This window comes from Oncorhynchus mykiss, chromosome 20 (assembly GCF_057628025.1).
Source record: "Oncorhynchus mykiss isolate SJ-2025 chromosome 20, ASM5762802v1, whole genome shotgun sequence".
NCBI classification, from domain to species: Eukaryota; Metazoa; Chordata; class Actinopteri; order Salmoniformes; family Salmonidae; genus Oncorhynchus; species Oncorhynchus mykiss.
The window spans coordinates 5,082,522-5,103,104 of record NC_143041.1 but is presented as its reverse complement, the minus strand read 5'-3'; the positions used below and the strand labels follow the sequence as shown (position 1 = coordinate 5,103,104).

The 20,583-nt window shown below is 42.8% G+C and overlaps 1 protein-coding gene across 2 annotated transcripts in view; it reads left to right on the top strand.

The window, feature by feature from the left end:
- LOC110498826 (pro-neuregulin-3, membrane-bound isoform-like) overlaps positions 1-8,563 on the top strand; it is a 303,813-nt gene extending 295,250 nt beyond the window's left edge. For both annotated transcript variants that reach the window (XM_021575470.3, XM_090212038.1), the window contains one exon: positions 6,193-8,563. In XM_021575470.3, the coding sequence (XP_021431145.3) occupies positions 6,193-6,955 (763 nt within the window). In that variant the 3' untranslated portion in view covers positions 6,956-8,563. The remainder of the gene's footprint in view (positions 1-6,192) is intronic.
- Positions 8,564-20,583: the final 12,020 nt, after the last annotated feature.

The window sequence follows — 20,583 nt, the reverse complement described above, 5'->3', positions numbered from 1 at the left end:
TCTTCAAGCATCACAGTGACTTGTAAAGTACAAACTGTTGTCAAACTCTTCTATATCACATCATAATTAATATTCGTATTCAACAGGGTAGCATGCAGGAAGCTCAGCATATTCGTTCAACGACTGTGAGTAGATCTCCTGGAGCATTGCACAAACACACGCCAACACATACAGCATACAGACTAGTATGCATGCACACAGACACTATGCACACATTCAATATGCACGCTCACGCACAACACATACAGTGTGCAGGTTTTGCATGCAACGACAAACACATAGTATGCAGGCCATATGTAGAGTATTCACACATGTGCACAAACACACACACAGTATGCATTCACACACAAACACACATGCAGAGAGGGAGAGATAACTAGGATATTTTTTTTAAGCAGCAGAGGAGGAATCTGTAGCCATAGCCAATTAATGGCTTGCAAATCCTCAGGGAACGAGTGGTATAAGAGTGCTTTTCTCTTCTCATCGACATGCAAAGATTGGGTTAGTTAGTTGACTAGTTGGAACATATTAACTATTGATAACCCCTTTACAGATCCATCAGCAAAGAAAGTCTGTGCTGGCGCAGGGAAGTTGGACTGACCTATTTCTAGATTTAACAGCCATACAAAACTCTCCCTCCCTTGTTGCCATGGAGACACCCTCAGGTCTCTGGGGATAAGCAGTAAGAGATGGGGAGAGATGGGGAGAGAGAGGGAGAGAGAAAGCATCACTTAGAGCATCTGCTATATGGCTAAAATGTAAAGCAGAGAGGGCGAAGGAGTGAGGGAGACAGAGAGCATGAGGAAGGGAGAGAGACCATAAAGAGACAGCGAGAGAGAGAGAACAAAAGCGTGAATATTGGCATGAGAACCAGGCCGTGTTTTCAATTTTGACAGCAAATCCCCAACGAGCATTGTGAGTTTCGTTAAACACTGTCAGAAACACATATTTACCTGTCACAGATGAAGAATGGATTGAAGCCAAATGTGCCGTGTCAGTTATTTTTAGATATGTTAAGATGCGCTGGATTTACCTCCAGTGCACACATTCCCCTGTAAAACAGAAGAATGGGGAAAGTAGTTCAATTATTTGTACTCATTTATGGACATTTATGGTCTCTGAAGTCAGACAATAAAAATGGCTCACTCCTCGGGGCTTTATTGAGTGGGTCTTTTTAGGTTTCACTAACAGCATTTGAGAATTAAGAAGACACATTTTGAAATTAGATCTCAATACTGTACCATATTTCCTTATTACCTTTACCATTCGGCCATTAGATTTGCCACCAATGCTCCTTATAGGACACATCACTGCATTCTATACTCTTCTGTAAACTGGTCATCTCTGTATATCTGTTGCAAGACCCACTGGTTAATGCTTATTTATAAAACCCTCTTAGGCTTCCCTCCCCCCTATCTGAGATATCTACTGCAGCCCATATCCTCCACATTCAAACCCGTTCTGCTAGTCACATTCTATTAAAGGTCCCCAAAGCACACACATCCCTGGGTCACTCCTCTTTTCAGTTCGCTGCAGCTAGCGACTGGATCGAGCTGCAACAAACACTCAAACGGGACAGTTTTATCTCAATCTCTTCATTCAAAGACTCAATCATGGACACTCCTACTGACAGTTGTGGCTGCTTTGTGTGATGCATTGTTGTCTCTATCTTCTTTCCCTTTGTGCTGTTGTCTGTACCCAGTAATGTTTGTACCATGTTTTATGCTGTGGCCATGTTGTGTTGCTACCATGCTGTGTTGTCATGTTGCGGCCTTGCTATGTTGTTGTCTTAGGTCTCTTTTTATGTAGTGTTGTGCTGCCTCTCTTGATGTGATGTGAGTTCTGTCCTATATTTATATTGTATTTATTTTTAAGCCCGTGGCCCCTGTCCCTGCAGGAGGCATTTGGCCTTTTGGAAGGCCGTCATTGTAAATAAGAATTTCTTATTAACTGCCTTGCCTAGTTAAATAAAGGTTAAATAAATAAAAATACAACTAGTTTGGTGAAATCTGCAATCCGATTGGCTGAAATGAGGTTCCAAGCCATTGACAATTCTCGGTTATCCATAATGTCTATGGAAGCAGTGTCAGTTTTCAAAATATCAATAAGCCAACTCTGAGCCTTAACCAAAACAAAAAAACATGACAATTTCTCTCGCCTCGGATCCACAACCAGTAGTAACCACACACTTAATTGAAGGTTATCTTAAAATGAAAAGACTAATGTAACATTCTGCACCACAATAACATTGTTGCCGAGGTTGACTTGCCAGGTAGCTACAGGATTTGAGTATCTCAGACGTTTTCTAATAACAGCTGTGCTAGCCTATGTGAAGTGCTAGTTTGCAATGACGATAGCTGACCGAAATGTAGTTGAAAACAGGTGGTCAAACGAGATACATGGGAGTATTTGACAGCACTAGTGCCACTTGCGTCATGACCGCAACACATTTTGTAACACAGAAAGACGGAAAACATGGAAAATGTTTATCACTCATAAGATGCTGCAACAAAGACGTCTCTGCATAAACAAATGAATGCTAGCTAGCTAATTTTCTCCTCGTTGGTCCTACGTTTAGAATGAATCCAATTGAGTTTTTTTGGTTGTTGGTTTAGCTTTCTATAACTTCTTAGCAAGTAAGGTGTGCATGTGGTTAATGCTAGCTAATTCGTAACACCATCTAGACTGGACTCTGAAATTTGACTTTTGGGGTACATGGGCTACAGCCAGCTGCTATTTTTACACCAGGGATGGGCAACTTTGACTTTTATGGGGGTGGGGGCCACAAACTGGAACTCATCATGAGGGGTCGCAGCGGGTCTGCGTTCCCAGATATATACCTACATCCGTAACCCACACCTTTAGTCAGAGCCGGCCCTAGCCTATTGGGTTAATAAACAACATTGTGTTGGGGGCCCAAATGATTTCATGTAATTCTACTTATTTTGCCATGGAGCGGAGAGAAACATTTTCAGTTTTACAGCTAATTTCCTACAATTATGCACATTGCCATGCTGCACCTCTTCTTCCATACTTCACGGTTTGAACCACACATGCAGAGATCAACCGTTCACCTAATCTGCATCTCACAAAGACACGTCGGTTGGAACCCAAAATCTAAAATTTGGACTCATCAGACCATAGGACAGATTTCCACCGGTCTAATGTCCATTGCTCATGTTTATTGTCCCAAGCAAGTCTCTTATTATTGGTAGCCTTTAGTAGTGGTTTCTTTGTAGCAATTTGACCATGAAGGCCTGATTCACGCAGTCTTCTCTGAACAGTTGATATTGAGATGTGTCTGTGACTTGAACTCTGTGAAGCATTTGGGCTGCAATTTCTGAGGCTGGTAACTCATATGAACTCTGCAGCAGAGGTAACTCTGGGTCTTCCTCTCCCGTGGTGGTCCTCATGAGATCCAATTTCATCATAGCGTTTGATGATTTTTGTGACTGCACTTGAAGAAACTTTCAAAGTTCTTGAAATGTTCCTTATTCACTGACCTTCATGTCTTTAAGTAATGATAGACTGTCGTTTCTCTTTGCTTATATGAGCTGTTCTTGCCATAATATGGATTTGGTCTTTTACCAAATAGGGCTATCTTCTGAATACTACTTCTACCTTGTCACAACACAACTGATTGGCTCAAACACATTAAGGAAAGAAATTCTACAAATTAACAAGGCACACCGGTTAATTGAAATGCATTCCAGGTAACTACCTCATGAAGCTGTTGAGAGAATGCCAAGAATGTGCAAAGCTGTCATCAAGACAAAGGGTGGCTACTTTGAAGATTTTCAAATATAAAATATATTTTGATTTGATTAACACTTTTTTGGTTGCTACATGATTCCATATGTGTTATTTCATAGTTTTGATGTTTTCACTATTATTCTACAATATAGGTAATAGTAAAAAATTAAGAACAACCCTGGAATGAGTAGGTGTGTCCAAACTTTTTGACTGGTACTGTATGGAAATGATGACCTTATCACTCTTCAACCCTCCTGTTGTGTTCGTTTCATGTTAGTTAATTCTGTGTTCTCGGTCCAAAAGGACCGCCCCATTACAGCTGATTATAAATACATGTATTTTCACCTAATGTTGCGTTAGATCTTTTTATCAACTTAAGTTCTTGTGAACATTGCAAGTTTTGAACTTCTATTTGCTATTTATGGCCTGTAGGCCTCATTAACCTGAGCTCATACAACTTGTTTTTGAGTAAAAAAAAGCATAATATATGGATTACTTTGACTATAACAAATACTCAGATGAAAGATATTGTGCTATTTATCACAGACTACTTTGTGTCGTTGGCCCTGTTGTCATATTCTCGGTGGGGATGAAGACCAGGACAAATTCCAATTCTTTGACCGGAATGTAGCAACAACCTCAGCAGGGCCCTCTTCGTCATCACTGGAATGTTCCACGTCGGTTGTCTCTTGGTCTGGATCATATTCTGTGTTGTCTTCAACTTCTGACACTTCCTCCTCCAATGCATCTTCATTGTCAGTTGCCTGGCCTCTCTCCTCCTCACCAGTGTCATGATCAAAGATATGATCAAGAGCCTCACATACAGTATATCGTTTGGTCATTGTGCTGCCACATAATGAACTGTGAGCAAGGCCTCAAAGCAGCTTTATATACCAGAGCTGCAAGAACAGGTCTATATATTATTGAAACAATTCTGAGATTGTTTGTGAGAATGCCAACAGGTGTGGTTCCCGTAGGCGAAAGATTCTATTGAGGAAAGGTTGCCATGGAAGCCAAGAAGGGGAGTGGGGTTTGTGCGTGTGTGTGTGTGTGTGCTCAAACACACATGCATGTGGGGTCTGGGAGAGGAAGTGTGTCATTCTGATGAATGGGCATGTGCCTGAACTCAATTTTATGCACTAATTGTAGTCTCACCCATTCATTTCTAATGACCCGTCATTTTTGACCGGGAACACCACAGGTGTACAAAAGCTAAATAACACACCCAAAATGTTATGAAAATCATCAATGTATTTTGTGCGTTCATATGCTCTGTGTGGACAAAGTCATGGAACCTTATGACAATCAGATTAAATAAACTACATTTTTCATAGAGAAAACTTGTAAATCGGTCCAATTTGACAGGAACACAACAGGAGGGTAAAGACGATACACTAATTTATTTTTTATTTAACTAGGCAAGTCAGTTAAGAACAAATTCTTATTTACAATGACAGCCTAGGAACAGTAGGTTAACTGCCTCGTCCGATCTAGCAACTTCCGGTTACTGGTCCAACGCTCTAACCACTAGGCTACCTGCCGCCCCTTTATCACTCAAAGTGTTATGAACGATTGCACCACAAATAGATTTCCAGGGTATTGATGCATCCTCCTCCTAATACAGCCTCTTCCAACACCAAGGGTAGGGGAAGGGTATCCATCTTTAAAAGTTGAGTTTTACTCTGATGTCAAATCAACTCATATTTTTGCTAGCTAGCTAGCTACCTTAGCTGTTGATTGAAAATATAATTGTTTAGGAAAATCATGAATTCTGCAAAAATATGAAAGCTAAGCGCTACCCAGTCAGTCAGTGGCACTGACAGAATGAAACTGTCAGTGTTTCACTCTATCCCATAAAACATGACATTGCTAAGTAGGCATCATTTAGATAATAAAATGTTAAAGCTAATTAATAAGTTAGACCCTTACTGGACAACTTTGGTAGGTAGTTTCCAACAGATGTTTCTAATCCACCTGATTGGTCATCAACTGTTACTGGTCTTGGAACTCATGTGTGAACTCATGGGAACCTGCTTCTGGTAAACTTTTGCCACAAGTGACAATAAATATTATTGTTTCCAAAAGTTTGCCGCAGATTCACCACTAGTGGCAAATGTTTGCAAACTTCTGGCAACATTTTGTGGCCCACTATTTAGTTTGCAGCAAATTTACTAACTTGAGGGAAGTTTGCAGCAACACATTCATTTCTGTAAGGGTGGATTATAAATAATTACACAATGTTTATGCATTCCCAGTACTTCAGAGAATAAACATGTTTTTTGGGGCTTGAATTGTATGGGATGGGATTTCTATTCCTATTTTCTCTCTTTCCCTCTCCGCTTTGTCGTGTGAAAATGAGAAATCGTGCAATAATGGTTTGGGAGCAAAAGGTCATCTACCCTCTCTTTTTTCCCTTTTCTATTCTCTGCATCTCTTCAGGTTTGACACTGGGAGGGATGGTGGTGACGACCGCCAGCGGAGCGGGTTCCAGAATATGCAAACCCTATCTCGTTCAGCGTGGAAGAAAGATTGGAGGGAGGTGCCCTACACCCGTCTGGACAGAGGACTAAAACCTGCTCCTCCCTCTCTCCGCACACGATCGGTCCCCATCATCCCCTCTCTCCAGGGACACGGCTGTGAGGGGGGTCACATGGATGAGACCAGGCAGGGGGTCTCGCAGGGAGGGGGTCTCGCTGGGCCAGGTCACAAGGCCCAAGGACCTGCCAGTGGCAGCAGCCACACACCCCGTCACTCAACCACCTCTTCCTCTGAGACTGTACTAGAATCTGAGGCCAGATCCAGTCATGTGCGTCCCTGCGGCGTTAAGACTGTACTGGGGTTAGGGACAAGCCCTAGCCACATGCACCATGGCTCCTCTGAAACTCCAGTAGGGCCAGGGGGCTCGTTCCAACACTCTGGGACAGCAGCATCCAGATCAGGTGTTCCCAGGATGAACAGCACAAACACTATTATTGCTGTGACCGTGCTGGAGTCCGAGGGAAAGAACATGCGGTATACACCCAGATTGCTATACAGCTGTCCCGGGAGCAGGGGTCCTCAGGCAGGAGGCCAAAGGGAGGCCCAGGGGCTCGGGGAACAATACGCCCTCCCATCCCTGATGGATGGAGGGGCAAACTGCCTCCTGACAGCAGTGGTGAGCAGAGGTGCTGGAATTGATTATGCCAAAACGTCTGCCAGCTGAGTGGACTAGATCTTGCCGACAGGTGTGGTGATATTGATGATTTGTCGCCACAGATGGTTTGTTTACATAGCAGGTTAGGATAATTAATGTTGGGGCAGGGATGTGCAAAATACAATTTCAAAATACCATAAAGAACAAAGTATGAAAATAAACTACAAAATACTTCTATTTTGAAATGTATTTAATTAAAATAAATGTATTTTGGATTTTAAAATACAGAAATACATTTGCAAGTTGCCGGACCGAACAGCAACAACATTCTCAGTAACGGTTACAGAAACATTTGACTTGCTATGACTGTGATACGCTGTTGTTTATCAACATGAGTTAAATGCACTGACTGTAAGTCACTCAGGATAAGAGTGTCTGCTAAATGACCAAAATATAAATGTATATGTGAAAATAAACATACCAAAGCACACTAGGTATTACTATTGGCCTTGTTTCTGGGCGAAGCTCATTAGAGTAATACTCAGCATGCTTTTCAATTGTTCATTTGTACATATACAATTATATTTTGTTAATTTATCTGATGCTCTTAACACACCATATTGCCATCAGAATGTTGATACCAACACAGGGTGAAAGGGGGCCACACAATTGTGAACCGCTATAAAAATAATTGTATAGAAAAAAGTATTTTGTCATTTGAAAATACAAATTATAGCTCTCAACAGTATCTTGTTAAAACATACATTGGAGTGCAGTTCAGCCCAGTGTTATACAAATTACACAAAATACTCAGAAGTAATACACATTTCAAATACATGTAACAGAAATACTGCCCATCTCTGGTTGCAGGTGAATGAACGTGGTATGTTAGAATTAACACAGCAGGTTTGGTGAATTAATGTAGCATGTTAGGAGAATGGGGTTAAGGTTAGGAAAAAGTATTATGCATAGCTACAATGCTACAGTTGTCAACAACTGTAGTCCCTGACGTGCCAACTAGTTTGCGCTCTAGTCCTCCATCTGGCCACAATGGTAAAAACATAAACAATATCTGGTGACAAATCATCAGTAACATGACACCTGCAGGGAAAGATTCCGCCCACCTGCATCGACAACACGAGGGGAGTGGGACCACCTGCCTAAAAAATTGGACCAATCACAGATGGCCCCCGGTTTCTGTAAAAGAGCCACAGCAGCGTGGACTGCAGAGAGGAATTTATTGATACATTTAAGACCTTGAATTATTAAGAATACACACACAGTCTATGTGAATAATGTGAAACAATGCAGACGGACATAAAAACTGGAGTGGGAGCTTGATTTAAAAGTGTATAAAATAATATATACATTATCTATATGGCACTATCTAAACAACGCTTCTACTTAGAAACCAAAATAGTGTGTCATCGCTATGTTGTTTCTCTATTGTAAAGAAATCGAATTGTATATGTCATATACAGTGCCTTGCGAAAGTATTCGGCCCCCTTGAACTTTGCGACCTTTTGCCACATTTCAGGCTTCAAACATAAAGATATAAAACTGTATTTTTTTGCGAAGAATCAACAACAAGTGGGACACAATCATGAAGTGGAACGACATTTATTGGATATTTCAAACTTTTTTAACAAATCAAAAACTGAAAAATTGGGCGTGCAAAATTATACTTTCGCAAGGCACTGTATATACAGTGGGGAGAACAAGTATTTGATACACTGCTGATTTTGCATGTTTTCCTACTTACTAAGCATGTGGAGGTCTGTCATTTTTATCATAAGACGGAATCTAAAACAAATATCCAGAAAATCACATTGTATGATTTTTAAGTAATTAATTAGCATTTTATTGCATGACATAAGTATTTGATAACCTACCAACCAGTAAGAGGCTGGAATGGGATATAGGACAATAGGCAAGCAGTGGTCTGATGAGACAAAAATAGAGCTTTTTGGTCTAAACTCCACCCGCCGTGTTTGGAGGAAGAAGAAGGATGAGTACAACCCCAAGATCACCATCCCAACCGTGAAGCATGGAGGAGGAAACATCATTCTTTGGGGATGCTTTTCTGCAAAGGGGACAGGACGACTGCACCGTATTGAGGGGAGGATGGATGGGGCCGTCTATCGCGAGATCTTGGCCAACAACCTCCTTCCCTCAGTAAGAGCATTGAAGATGCAGGTTTCTGTACCAAATATTAAGTTCTGCTTTTCTGATGTATCAAATACTTATGTCAAGCAATAAAATGCAAATTAATTACTTAAAAATCATACAATGTGATTTTCAGTATTTTTGTTTTATATTCCGTCTCTCACAGTTGAAGTGTACCTATGATAAAAATTACAGACCTCTACATGCTTAGTAAGTAGGAAAAATTGCAAAATTGGCAGTGTATCAAATACTTGTTCTCCCCACTGTATGTCCTATAGACATATATATACTGAATATTTGACATGACAACGTGACTAAATAAAGACAACGACTACAGTGTTAAAGAGTGTGTGATTGATTGAATTTCTGAAACATCTTTCAGCTTCACATTTGATGTCTGTGTCTTTCAAGTCGGTCAGGGTATAGCCTAGTTGTCACGCCCTGACCATAGAGAGCCTTTTTATTCTCTATTTTGGTTAGGTCTGGGTGTGACTAGGAGGGGGGGGGGGGGGGGGTGTTTCTATCTATGATGTTTAGTTCTATGTTGGCCTGGTATGGTTCCCAATCAGAGGCAGCTGTTTATCATTGTTTCTGATTGGGGATCATATTTAGGCAGCCATTTCCCTACTGTGTTTTGTGAGATCTTGTTTTTGTGTTGTTGCCTTTGAGCACTTCATTTACATCACGTTTCATTGTTTCTTTATTTTGTATTGTTCAAAGTTCCACTTCAATAAATATGTGGAACACAGATCATGCTTCGCTTTGGTCCGAGTATGCTTCCAACGACGATCGTGACACTAGTAAATTGTATGGCAAAATTAGTTTATCCTATATGACACATTATGTCAACAGGCGCTGACTATGGCATTGTTCACTATGCGGAATGAGGTTTCTCAGTTCTACATCTTCTTCCACCGAAAGATAATCAAGTTACACCCAGAGCAGCCCAGACATCTCCTACCAGAGTTCAGGAAATAGAAAAGACAAATGGTCAGAGTCACTGTTCCTGTCTCCATGACAACAGCAGCCCCATCGAGCACAACATGACAGGTGCGTGCCTCCCCGGAAAAGCGAGGTACTCCATTTGATAAGGAGAGTCAGACGGATTAAATAATTTACTTATCTCTTCCCCAAAACACCCTTGTTAAAGCGCAGGCTCATTATTTTTCATTAGCTATTTAGAAAAACTGCAGTGATATCAACAGAAAAGTTTTTAACTAGCCGATTTTCAGGTGAGAATGTTTCTCAAGAGGAAATAATCCCAGAAAATATGAAAGCGACAGCACTTGGTCCTGCTCACAACAAAGATGAGCAACACACATATTATTTTTCCTCCAAATCAGTAACACATTTTTTTTCTCCTCAAATTATTTTTTAAATCAGTTTTATAAGCAGCAAAATGACTGTGCCAAAATGTATAGGTTACTAATAAGTGGGAAAGGGGTTGGGAGGGTTGCAGAGGTAGTGTAGCCTACTTGTGAACCTACACTACTCCTACTTGTGAACCTACACAAAATAATGTTTTTTTTGTTTGACCCAACTGCTAGGTTGCAGGCATTTAATTGTTTCTTAGTTTTTTTTAAACTGCTTGGTTATTAATGCTGGGTTATTGATATATGACCCAGCAGGTCAAATCAGAAGATTGGAGGTGTCGCTGTCATCGAGTGTATTAGAGGCGAAGTCAGGTGCAGGAGAGTAGAGTGATGTAAACACTTTTATTTTAGTTCCACAACGAGAGCACTACATAAATCAAACGCGCTCAAAACACGGAACACAACAAAAGTAAAGCGCATAATAAAACCACACAATAGCATGAAACAATTACACACAAATACATGATGGGAAACAGAGGGTTACATACAAATATATTGATTGGGGAATTGAAAACCAGGTGTGTATGGAACAAGAGAAATGGATATATGAAAAATGGAGTGGCGATGGCTAAGAAGCCGGTGACGCCCCCCCTTGATGCACGGCTACAGCGGCGCGCCAACACCGGCCTAGAGGACGACCCGGAGGACGAGGTGCAGGGCAATTCGGCCGGCGACAGTGAAATTCCCGCACCAGTTCAGGGTCCAAAACATCTGCAAACGGAACCCATCACCTCTCATTCGGCCCGTATCCCTCCCACTTCACGAGGTACTGAAGGTACGGCCTCCCATGTCTCCTTTGTGCGCCTAAACCAGTCGTCCACCGCAGGAGGTCTGACCCTGATGCCACGGTGCCATAACCGGCTGGTTCCCCAATACACACTGAAAGGGGGAGATGTTAGTGAAGGAGTGGCAAAGCGAGTTCTGTGCCATCTCGGCCCAGGCCACGAACGCTGCCCACTCCCCCGGCTGGTCCTGGCAATAGGACCGCAAAAACCTGCCTACATCCTGGTTGACTCTCTCTACCTGCCCGTTACTCTCGGGGTGAAAACCTGAGGTAAGGCTGATCGAGACCCCCAGACGTTCCATGAACGCCTTCCAAACTCTCGACGTGAACTGGGGACCCCGATCTGACACTATATCCTCAGGCACCCTGTAGTGCTGGAAGATGTGTGTTAACAGGGAATCCGCAGTCTGTAGAGCCGTAGGGAGACCAGGCAGAGGGAGGAGACGACAGGACTTAGAGAAACGATTCACAATGACAACGATCGTGGTGTTTCCCTGTGAGGGAGGAAAATCTGTTAGGGAATTCACTGACAGATGTGACCAAGGTCATTGTGGAATGGGTAAGGGATCTAACTTACCTCTGGGCAGGTGTCTCGGAGCCTTACACTGGGCACACACCGAGCAGGAGGAGACATAAACCCCCACGTCCTTAGCCAAAGCGGGCCACCAGTACTTCCCAGTCAGACAGCGCACTGTCCGACCGATCCCCGGATGACCAGAGGAGGGACATATGTTGGCCCAATAGATCAACTTGTCATGGACAGCAGACGGAACGTACATACGCCCAACAGGACACTGGAGGGGAGTGGGCTCTGTACGCAACACCTGCTCAATGTCCGCATCCAGAGCCCACACGACCTGCGCTACGATGCAGGAGGCCGGGAGTATGAGAGTCTGATCCATGGGCCGCTCCTCTGTGTCATACAGCCGGGACAGTGCGTCTGCCTTCTTATTCTGGGTCTGTAGAATGGGGTAAATATAAAACAAGTAAAGAATTGTCCCACCTTGCCTGACGAGGATTCAGTCTCCTCGCTGCCCGGATGTACTCCAGGTTGCAGTGGTCAGTCCAGATGAGGAAAGGGTGTTTTGCCCCCTCAAGCCAATGTCTCCACGCTTTCAATGCCTTAACCACAGCCAACAATTCCCGGTCCCCCATATCATAATTACGCTCCGCTGGGCAGAGCTTCATAGAGAAGATAGCACAGGGGCGGAGTTTCATTGGCGTGCCTGAGCGCTGTGAGATCACGGCTCCAATCACAGTCTCGGACACATCCACCTTCACTAGGGATCTGGATGGGCCAGCACAGGAGCCGAAGTAAACAGATCTCTTAGCTGCCCAAAAGACCTGTCCGCCTCAGCCCGACCACTGCAACCATACAGGACCCCCCTTCAGCATCGAGGTAATGGGCACAGCAACCTGGCCATAACCCCGGATAAATCTCCGGCAGTAGTTGGCAAAACCTAAAAATCGCTGTACCTCCTTTACTGTGGTGGGAGTCGGCCAATTACACACAGCTGCAATGCGGTCACTCTCCATCTCCCCCACTGATGTGGAAATGCAATACCCTAGGTAGGACAGTCGTCCAACAGTCGTCCAAGTACCTTGCGCACCAAGGACACATGCTCGGCGCGTGTAGCGGAATCAGAATGTCATCGATATACACCACTACACCCTGCAGGGACCCCGCAGGTCCCCCTCGTATACAAAGGATTGGAAAACTGATGGAGCATTCATCAACCCGTACGGCATGACAAGGTGCTCATAATGTCCTGTGGTGGTACTGAACGCTGTCTTCCACTCGTCTCCCTCCCTGATATGCACCAGGTTATACGCACTCCTGAGATCCAGTTTTGTGAAGAAGTGCGCCCCATGTATTGACTCAATCGTCGTTGCGATATGAGGTAGCAGGAAACTGTACCTCACCGTGATTTGATTGAGACCTCCATAGTCAATGCACGGGCGTAAACCTCCATCCTTCTTCTTCACATAAAAGAAACTCGAGGAGGCGGGTGAAGTAGAGGGCCGAATGTACCCCTGACGCAGGGATTCAGAGACATATGTATCCATAGCCACCATCTCCGCTTGCGACAGGGGATACACGTGATTCCTGGGAAGTGCAGCGTCTGCCAGGAGATTTATCGCACAATCCCCCCCGTCGATGAGGTGGTAATTGAGTGGCCTTCTTTTTTTTTTTTTTTTTTTTTTTTTTTACAGTGCGGAGCTATTCCAATTTCTTGTGATCGGTCCACACAATGAACGGACGTTCCGACCCCTCCAGCCAGTGCCTCCACTCCTCCAATGCCATCTTCACCGCTAGAAGCTCACGATTCCCCACATCGTAGTTCCTCTCTGTGGCGTTGAGGTGATGGGAGAAGATGGTGCAAGGATGTATCTTGAGGTCCAGGGCAGAATACTGGGACAGGACAGAACATGACATGACAGCCCCCACTTTGTGGTGGAGGACGAAGCATCAATCTTCACCACAAAGTGGCGGGACAGGTCAGGATGAACCAAGATGGGAGTTGTGGTGATAGAATGTTTGAGTTCCTGGAACGCCCGATCAGCAGCTGGGAACCATGTGAACGGAATCTCAGGAGAGGTGAGTGCAGACAGAGGGGAAGCCAGGGTGCTGTAACCCCGGATAAAGCAGCGATAAACGTTGCAGCTGCACCCTGGATGTAGGCTGGGGCCAACCGCTCTCAACCACCGCTCTCAACTTCCCGGGATCCATCTGTACACTCCCTGCAGCGATGATGTAATCCATAATCATAGTGGCCGCTGGCCATTTTGAAGGCAGACTTCCACTCGTCCCCTTCCCTACATAAGGGATGCGAGTGGCACTTCCCGTATGGTTGATGAGGATCTCCACATTGCAAATGTACGGTACCTTACTAGATGTCTGCAGGTGTTATTAAAATAGGCCAACGGCCTTAGGTCATTCCCAGGGCCCGGTCTTCTGGGAAGTCATCAAAGAAAGTCTCTCAGACATTTGGTTTCCGCGTTATACATTTTGGGACATTTTTCTGATGTACCGGAAAATTCCACCAGATGGTGACATGGCTGCTTATTGCTAATGGACATAACATCACAAAAAGGACATGGCTGTTTCTCGTAAACGGAAAAGACTTCAAAGACGAAACTCAGTGAGCACAGGGGTGGCCAAACTTACTTTTATCCCAGAATCAAGATGGCGTCGAGGCCTCAACGCTCTTTGAGTTAATGCCCATTTTCTGGGATTAAAGGCCAAACAGTAGTACAGCACCAATTTGACCGCTTCACGTCAAAGTACATAATCCTACGGTGTAAGGAAAAAAGAACCAGCCATTTGTTTAACATAATTTACAAGAAAACGTACAATGTTCGTTTGTTGATGGTTCATTTAAACAAATGTTTTTTTTTCCCAAAAAAGCTGTAGATCCAGTTGCGGTGTGTTAAGGCAATTCCATTAACTTCTTATGGCTGCAATCCCGTTAACGGGAGCGAGATGACAACAGCCAGTCAAAGTGTTGGGCGCCATTTTCAAAACATCAAAATTCTCATAATTAACAATCCTCAAACAATCATGTATCTCATACCATTGTAAAGTTATTCTTGTTGTTAATCCCACCACAGTGTCCGATTTCAAATATCCTTTACAGCAAAAGCACCACAAACGATTATGTTAGGTCACCACATATAGCCACAGAAAAACACAGCCATTTTTTTCCCAGCCAAAGAGAGGAGTTTCAAAAAGCAGAAATAAACATAAAATGAATCACTAACCTTTGATGATCTTCATCAGATGACACTAATAGGACTTCATGTTACACAATACATGTATGTTCTGTTTGATAAGGTTCATATTTATGAAAATATGAGTTTACATTGGCGCGTTACATTCACTAGTTCTAAAAACATCCAGTGATTTTGCATAGCCACATCATTCAACAGATATACTAATCATAAATATAGATGATAATACAAGTTCTACACATGGAATTATAGATATACCTCTCCTTAATGCAACCGCTGTGTCTGATTTCAAAATAACTTTACGGAATAAACCAGCCATGCAATTATCTGAGACGGCTCTCAGAAACATTTGTCACAATAGCCGCCATGTTGACATCAACATAAACAAGAAATTACGTGATAAATATTCCCTAACCTTAGATGATCAACATCAGAATGCACTCCAGGAATCCCAGGTCCACAATAAATGTTTGTTATGTTCGAAAATGTCCGTTATTTATGTCCAAATACCTTCTTTTGTTACCTCATTTTGGTCAGCATTACATCGGACAAAAACTTTAAAAAGTTATATTGCAGGTCGAAGAAACATTTCAAACTATGTACAGAATCAATCATTAGGATGTTTTTAGCATATACCTTCAATAAAGTTCCAACCGGACAATTCCTTCTTGTCTTCATGAGCCATGGAACGCAAGTGACTACCATGAGGAATAAGCGTGATCAGAAAATGGCTGACTGCCAGACACCTAACTGATTCTGCTATCATTCACTGTTACGTTCCCCAGTTTATGTGTTGTAGTTTGTGTATTTGCATGTGTTTATTTCAGGAAATGGCTTCCTGAAATCCCTCAAGCAGCTGATTGATCAACTCCATGGCTAATTGGAGAGCTGACCCCGCCCCCTCGTCAAGACACAGCTGTCTCCAATTACCCGTCCAGCCCCTTTTCCCCATATTACCGTGTAAAGGAATAAAGTCCTTGTAAACAGTACCACATTCTGCCTTTTGTCATCCTTACTCACGCCTACAGTCCATACCTTTTTCACTTCACAGAGAGTTGAGTTGTAGCAGGGTGTTGCGTTCCCTCTTCATAGAGGCGTGCGTAACATTCACTCCCACAACACCATAGAAGTCTCATTATAATTTATGTTGATGGTTGACATCTAGTGGAACCCCTAGGCAGTGCAACATCATTAATATTCCAAGGGGATTTCGTTGGGGACTCATACAAAGCTCAGATTTCTCACTTCTTGTTTTGATTTCTCCTCAGGATTTTGCTTGCCATATGAGTTCTGTTATACTCACAGACATTATTCAAACAGTTTTAGAAACTTTAGAGTGTTTTCTATCAAATACTAATAATAATATACATATATTAGCAACAGACTGAGGAGTAGGCTGTTTACTTTGGGAAACTTATTCATCCAAGCTACTCAATACTGCCCCCAGCCATAAGAAGTTAAGGTGGGTTTTGGAGCTCTACGTGATTTCAGTGATTTTCTGTTCTCACACACATATATGGCTGACTTGATGGCAGTATAATATATTGGCATTGTACATTTCCAATGTATTTAATTGACAGGCTGAAATCAACACCAACGAGCGATGGAGAGGAACCACTATCACTGCTCTACAATCCCGAACTCAACGAGCCAGACAATTGGGTATTTCTGCAGTATATTAGAGCATGTCCATTGTAAGACATTGCAAATGGACAACTGTGCACTTGGTAATTGAATGGGTTACCAGGAGCAGTTTTTAATATGGCTCTAAATGGCTTCAGGGTGGTGCTCGGGGTCCATGACCAGGTAGGGAGCACCTCCCACCCGGGTCCAACCAAACAGGGGAGTCCTTGGTAATTTTGGACGTTTCAACCAACAGCACCTGGGAACCCAATGCAGTATATTAGAGCACGTCCAATTCATGATGGTAAATGCCGGTTGTAAGACATTGCAAATGGACAGTTTACATTTGCCCATTTCCAATGTATTTAACAAGGGATTTTCCATTACTAAATGGGCAGGCTGAAATCAACACCAACGAGCAATTGGACAGTGTCCATCACACATATGCTATATTGTCAGTGCGAACATGCTCTTCTGCAAGTTGACAGTGTCCATTGCCAATGTATATTCATAAGGACTTCCCATTATGAAATGGACATGCTGAATCAGCATCAATGAGAAATTCTGACTTCCTATGATCAAACATGACAAATAGACATTCTTGGTTGATTCGTGGCTTATCATTTGGTCAGTATATATACCATTTGGACTTGTCTTATGCGATTTGGACATGTTTCACTGACTTTTGGGTTCGGAATCCAATTTCCTATGATCATATATTGCAAATGGACAACACATATGCCCTATGGACAAACTCAATAAAATAAGACAAATGTAAGTCCATATGGATATTACATAGTATAAGGGATTGATTTTAAGAAATTTGGCTTAATTAATTTTATTAATATTATGGCGCTTACTTTCAGAGAAAAATGAAAAACTAAACCCTAAGAGGTTCCGTTAGGATGGAACGGAAAATATGGCGCTGTACAACGTGATTGTCGGAAGTAGGCTACAGGATTGGAGGACTCTAAATTGTTTGACTTCATTAGACAACTTTGCTACAATATTTCTGTAAATAAGTGATATTTATTCCCATAGTAATTTGTAATGGATCCATAACTAAATCAACATCCGTATTTGTTCATCTATTTGTTTATTAGGCTACTGTGCAATCTGCAATACATACTGTAGTAAACATGGGAACGTGCCTAATTCCTTATATAAGGGAGAGCAGGCCATGTCTGTACTACAGAATGCTGGGCAGGCGGGAGACCGGTGTTATTTCACAGTTGTGATGTCTTCACTATTATTCTACAATGCAGAAAATACTACAAATAAAGAAAAATCCTGGAATGAGTATGTGTATACAAACTTTTGACTGGTACTTGCTTAATTAATTTGATTAATATTGAGGTGTTTCTAATACTTGAAAAATGAAAAACCATCTGGGTTTCCGTTAGGATGAAACAGGAAATATGGCACTGTAAAACGTGATGCTCATAAATTCAGAGCCTTCAGAGCCAGATTGTCAGTTTGTAAATTCAGACCGTTTCGCTCTTTGAGAGCACACTGGACGTTAGGGCCGAGAAGTAGAGTTGATTTGAATGTTCTGGTCTTTCAACGGCAGTCAAGCACCCAAGCTAAAGTTGGGGAGCTACTTCCAGACACAAATGAGACCACTCTGACCCTTTTACTCGCACTAGCAGAGCTGGTAAGGCAGTTTTTGTGTTAACCAGAGCGTTGGTTATATCCTTCCTGTTTGGCCCTGTCCGGGGGTGTCCTCGGATGGGGCCACAGTGTCTCCTGACCCCTCCTGTTTCAGCCTCCAGTATTTATGCTGCAGTAGTTTATGTGTCGGGGGGCTAGTGTCAGTTTGTTATATCTGGAGTACTTCTCCTGTCCTATTCGGTGTCCTGTGTGAATTTAAGTGTGCTCTCTCTAATTCTCACTTTCTCTCTTTCTTTCTCTCTCTCGGAGTACCTGAGCCCTAGGACCATGCCTCAGGACTACCTGACATGATGACTCCTTGCTGTCCCCAGTCCACCTGGCCGTGCTGCTGCTACAGTTTCAACTGTTCTGCCTCATTATTATTTGACTATGCTGGTCATTTATGAACATTTGAACATCTTGGCCATGTTCTGTTATAATCTCCACCCGGCACAGCCAGAAGAGGACTGGCCACCCCACACAGCCTGGTTCCTCTCTAGGTTTCTTCCTAGGTTTTGGCATTTCTAGGGAGTTTTTCCCAGGTGCTTCTACACCTGCATTGCTTGCTGTTTGGGGTTTTAGGCTGGGTTTCTGTACAGCACTTTGAGATATCAGCTGATATACGAAGGGCTATATAAATACATTTGATTTGATTTGGTGACTGTAAACGTGCTGCGGGAAAACAATTTAAATACGCTTTTTTCCCAACATTTACTGACACCGGCCATATTCAAACTGGTGTTGAGCACTTGTAAAGTAATTTTTCTGGGCTCTGGTACACTCAGACGAGAGTTCTCTGAAATCCGTGAAGATAGTAGGCTGGGAAAAAAAAAACATTTTTTACAAGGTTCTTCTGTGATAAAAACTACTTCATTACATCCGCCGTGGAGCCGAGTATCATAATATGACCATATATCCCAGGTTCTTGCCGTCATTTTGAAGTAATCGAGAAAAAACAGGCCTTATTTTAGTGCATTTTTTTCACCCTGCCAGCTCCTATTGGATAATTTGAGCACCGTGGCACCAACTCACCTTGTGAACGTTCTATTCCCAGCTTGTTCAATGTCACAATGCCTGCTTCGCTATTGTTGGCAACAAAAATAATAATGTAATATTCCTATGGGGGAAATATACAGTTGTGGCCAAAAGTTTTGAGAATGACACAAATATTAATTTTCTGCTGCCTCAGTTTGTATGATGGCAATTTACATGTACTCCCGAATGTCATGAAGAGTGATCAGATGAATTGCAATTAATTGCAAAGTCCCTCTTTGCCATACAAATGAACTGAAACCCCAAAAAACATTTCCACTGCATTTCAGCCCTGCCACAAAAGGACCAGCTGACATCATGTCAGTGATTCTCCCGTTAACACAGGTGTGGGTGTTGACGAGGACAAGGCTGGAGATCACTCTGTCATGCTGATTGAGTTAAAAAAAAACAAATTGGAAGCTTCAAAAGGAGGGTGGTGCTTGAAATCATTGTTTTTCATCTGTCAACCATGGTTACCTGCAAGGAAACACGTGCCGTCATCATTGCTTTGCATAAAAAGGGCTTATTGCTGCCAGTAAGATTGCACCTAAATAAACCATTTATCGGATTATCAAGTACTTCAAGGAGAGTGGTTCAATTGTTGTAAAGAAGGTTTCAGGGTGCCCAAGAAAGTCCAGCAAGTGTCAGGACCGTCTACTAAAGTTGATTCAGCTGCGGGATCGGGGCACCACCAGTACAGAGCTTGCTAAGGAATGGCATCAGGCAGGTGTGAATGCATCTGCACGCACAGTGAGGCGAAGACTTTTGGAGGATGTCCTGGTGTCAAGAAGGGCAGTAAAGAAGCCACTTCTTTCCAGGAAAAACATCAGGGACAGACTGATATTCTTCAAAAGGTACAGGGATTGGACTGCTGAGGCCCAGGGGAAAGGTTATTTTCTCTGATGAATCCCCTTTCCTATTGTTTGAGGCATCCAGAAAAAAGCTTCTCCGGAGAAGACAAGGTGAGTGCTACCATCAGTCCTGTGTCATGCCAACAGTAACGCATCCTGAGACCATTCATGTGTGGGGTTGCTTCTCAGCCAAGGGAGTGGGCTCACTCACAATTTTACCTAAGAACACAGCCATGAAAAAAGAATGGTACCAACACATCCTCCGAGAGCAACTTCTCCCAACCATCCAAGAACAGTTTGGTGACAAACAATGTCTTTTCCAGCATTATGGATCACCTTGCCATAAGGCAAAAGTGATAACTAAGTGGCTAGTGGAACAAAACATTTATATTTTGTGTACATGGCCAGGAAATTCCCCAGACCTTAATCCCATTGAGAATTTGTGGTCAATCCTCAAGAGGCAGGTGGACAAACAAAAACCCACAA